Below are 3,404 nucleotides of genomic sequence, written 5' to 3'. Positions count from 1 at the left end.
AAACAATCCATTTCTCATCACCAGTCGCTTCAAAAAAAGGATCGTTTTCCTTACGTTTAATGAGCATATTGCAGATGTTTATATGCGCCGTCAAATGAACTTCTTTGAGTTCATGCGGAACCCAAATATCGAGCTTGCTTACATATCCCAGCTTCTTCAGGTGGTTGTGAACGCTTGAATGATGGATGTTCAATGTTTCTGCAATCTCTCGTATCGTGTAACATGGATTTGATTCGATTAATGCCGTTATTTTGTCGTCATCAACCTCAGTGGGTCTCCCTGACTGAGGAGCGTCGTTGAGATCAAAATCACCAGCACGGAATTTTGTGAACCATCGTTGAAACTGACATTCTTGCAGAGTATTGTTGCTGTAAACTTTATGCTACTTTTCACAAGTTTAACGCGCGTTCTTCCCTTTATGGAAGTAAAACAGTAAAATATGGCAAAAATGCAGTTTGGTCTTCTATCTTCAAGTTGTTGTAAAATCTCCAAAACTCAACCAAATTGCTCAATTTTTTTTAGAATGAAGCTAGAACTGTCAGCTGTTAAATGACATAGCAATAACATAGATGCGAATGACTCTAGTACTTCCAAAATTGAACTAGTGCCATCTGTTGCAAACATGCGTCATGATTTTTCCGACAACCCAATAGTTGCGGGGGTGGGGGTACAGAGAGTGGGAAGGGTGGTGTAGCCCACCATCACCATCCCATGCCATGCAGGAGTCGACAGAACACATTGAGGATGGATGGGGCATTTAAATATATAGATGCAAATCTGTGTCACCAGTCCACAATGTGTTAAGAGCACGCGCTCTCACCAGCTGAGCTATCCGGCTGCCCACTGGCAGCTCAGCTGCAGCTCAGCTTGGGCGCAGTCGCTCTCTGGCCCACGTGGGAATTGAATCGGAGACCCTGTTGCTCAGAGCTCACACTCTTAACCAACTGCACCACCCAGCCGGCCCCAGGTCCTTGAATCTTTGCTTCATTCTTCTCCTCTGAGCTACGGTACATTTCTATACTTTTAGAAAGTGTTTCCTTACTGCCTTAATATCCGCCTGCATCCTTTTTGCTGCCTAGCTTCTATCCTCATTTTTCACTGAAATTATTCTCAAACCAGGGACTTCTAATATCGATAGCCAATGGCATTTTCTCAATCTCCCTTTTCCAAACTTCTATAGGATTTGGTGGTGATGACCCACCTTTTCCTCCTTTCCTCTCCTTTTTTTTCTTTTAAGTATGAAAATTTTCAAATGTTCAGAAAAATAGAGGCACTGGCAGAATGAACACTATATACAGATTATCTAGATTTAACAATATATTACCATATTTGCTTCATTTATTTTTTTAATATTTTATAGTAAATTATGGACATACTGGTATTTCAACCAAAAGACTTAAATATGTCCTCTAAAGAAAATGGCATGTTCCTACATAATCCCAGTACCATTTTCACATCCAAAATGTTAACAGTTTCCTAAATAGTTCCTAATTCCAACTTATATTAAAATTTTCCCATTTGCCCCCCAAATGCTTTTTACATCTGATTAATTCCAACCAGAGTTTAATTAAGGACTATGCATTTGATTGTTGTGTTTCTTAAGTCTCTTTTAATCTTTTTTTTTTTTAAGATTTTTTTATTGGGTAATTGGGGGGATGGGAACAGAGCTGGGGAATTGGGGGAAGGGGAACAGACAAGTTGCTGTCCTTTTGTTCTTCAGTCTAGTTGTGGAGGACGTTGCTTCACTGGCCCAAGTTGGCACCATCATTGCGCTCTTCCCAGGCGAGGCACATCAGTCGCCGGCTTCTGGATGGCCGCTCACTGCGGCTGCTGGCCACTCACGCTGGCTGCTGGCTACACATGGTAGCCCATGGCAACCCACTGCCACAGGGGCGGCAGCCTACGCCGTCGCCTTATGGCATCCCAGCTCCAGGCTGAGCTGTTGTTCAGCATCTTAGCTGTAGAGGGCAGTGTCACTGGCCCTCATATGTGGGTCCGAACCGGGGCCCTCTGGCGTCCCAAGCCAGCTCTTAACCATCGCGCCACTCGGCCAGCCCAGTCTCTTATAATCTTATACAGAACTTTTGTCTCCCCTCTTTTTCCCCCAGTATATTGATTTATTGAAGAGGTAGAGTTAATTGTCTTAAAGAACGTTCCTTTATAATTCTGCTTCCCTGTAATTCTTGTAATTCTTATAATTCTGTTTCTGTGGTATATATTATTCATCTAGTCTAGGGTTTCTCAGTAGTGACACTGTTGACATTGGAGGGCTGTCCTTGCATTGCAGGGTGTTTAGCAGCATCCCTGGTCTTTATCTGCTAGATGACAGTAGTAATGACCCAGTAGTAACAACCAAAAATGTTTTCAGACATTGCTAAATGTCCCCTGGGGGACCTCCAGTTGAGAACCACTGATCTAATCTCTTCTTTTTTTGCTAGTTCCACTTCTTTTGTCAAACAAACTGCATTCATTAAAATTTCAATTTCCCAGTTGTTAGTCAAAAACATATGTAACTACCAGCTAGGGCCTTTGATTAGCCAAAGATGGTCAAAATAACGAGACACAGAGGGGATATTATTTTTTCCAAACACAAAGAAACTTCTGAGGTGTTAGTTGACTATACAATGTCTTCCAGAATTAGAAAGTTTAAAAGGAAACATAGGATACCAAGAGTTCAGACTATCCTGTAATAAATAGGAAGTAGATGGAAGCCATACTTTTCCGTATTTTTGTGGCCTTATATTGTTGGGGTACAAGAGAGATTGACCTGCACCTTCTTGTCCTCCAGCTCCAAGAACATCAAGAGGAGATTGAGGGGATGATGAATGCCCTCTTCAGGGGTGTCTTTGTACATCGGTACAGGTGAGTTAATAGGCTCATCTTGTTGAAGCAGCTGATCCTTGGTTATAGAGTCTGTAGAAGTAACAACGCTCCCTCCTAACTCTGAGTTATTTGGTTAGTCCCAGAACTAATGCAGCTGGAGGAAAAACTAACAGGTATTTCAATTTAATAAGGTTTGGTTTATCCCCACCTACAAAGGATCTTGTAAGCTCTTCTGGGAGAGAAAATAAGAGGATAAGGCATTGCTGAGTATTCTTCTGTTCCGGCTTTGCCCAAGACCTTCCGTCTCCCATCTTCCTGGGGCTAGAGATTTAGGAGGACAAAAGCAGAGATCTAAAAGGCAGGGCTTTTCTGAGGGTATACAGCTTGGCAAGTCTTTTCCTTGCCCAGCCTGCTGTTTCACTGACAAAGGCAGGGAGTTGTTGTTTTTTGTTTTGTTTTGTTTTGTTTTTTGTTTTTTTAAAGATTTTTATTGGGGAATTGGGGAAGGGGAACAGACAAGTTGCTGTCATTTTGTTCTTCAGTCTAGTTGTGGAGGACGTTGCTTCACTGGCCCAAGTTGG

The 3,404-nt window shown here is 42.2% G+C and overlaps 1 protein-coding gene across 2 annotated transcripts in view; it reads left to right on the top strand.

Moving 5' to 3' along the window:
- Positions 1 to 3,404, top strand: part of STAG3 (STAG3 cohesin complex component) — a 41,831-nt gene that overhangs the window by 12,571 nt on the left and 25,856 nt on the right. For both annotated transcript variants that reach the window (XM_019629879.1, XM_019629878.1), the window contains one exon: positions 2,789 to 2,862. In XM_019629879.1, the coding sequence (XP_019485424.1) occupies positions 2,789 to 2,862 (74 nt within the window). The remainder of the gene's footprint in view (positions 1 to 2,788; positions 2,863 to 3,404) is intronic.

The sequence above is a fragment of the Hipposideros armiger genome, unplaced genomic scaffold (assembly GCF_001890085.2).
Source record: "Hipposideros armiger isolate ML-2016 unplaced genomic scaffold, ASM189008v1 scaffold_875, whole genome shotgun sequence".
In the NCBI taxonomy this organism is placed as follows: domain Eukaryota; kingdom Metazoa; phylum Chordata; class Mammalia; order Chiroptera; family Hipposideridae; genus Hipposideros; species Hipposideros armiger.
The sequence above is the reverse complement of the archived record's forward strand: the minus strand, read 5'-3'. Positions and strand labels throughout refer to the sequence as shown.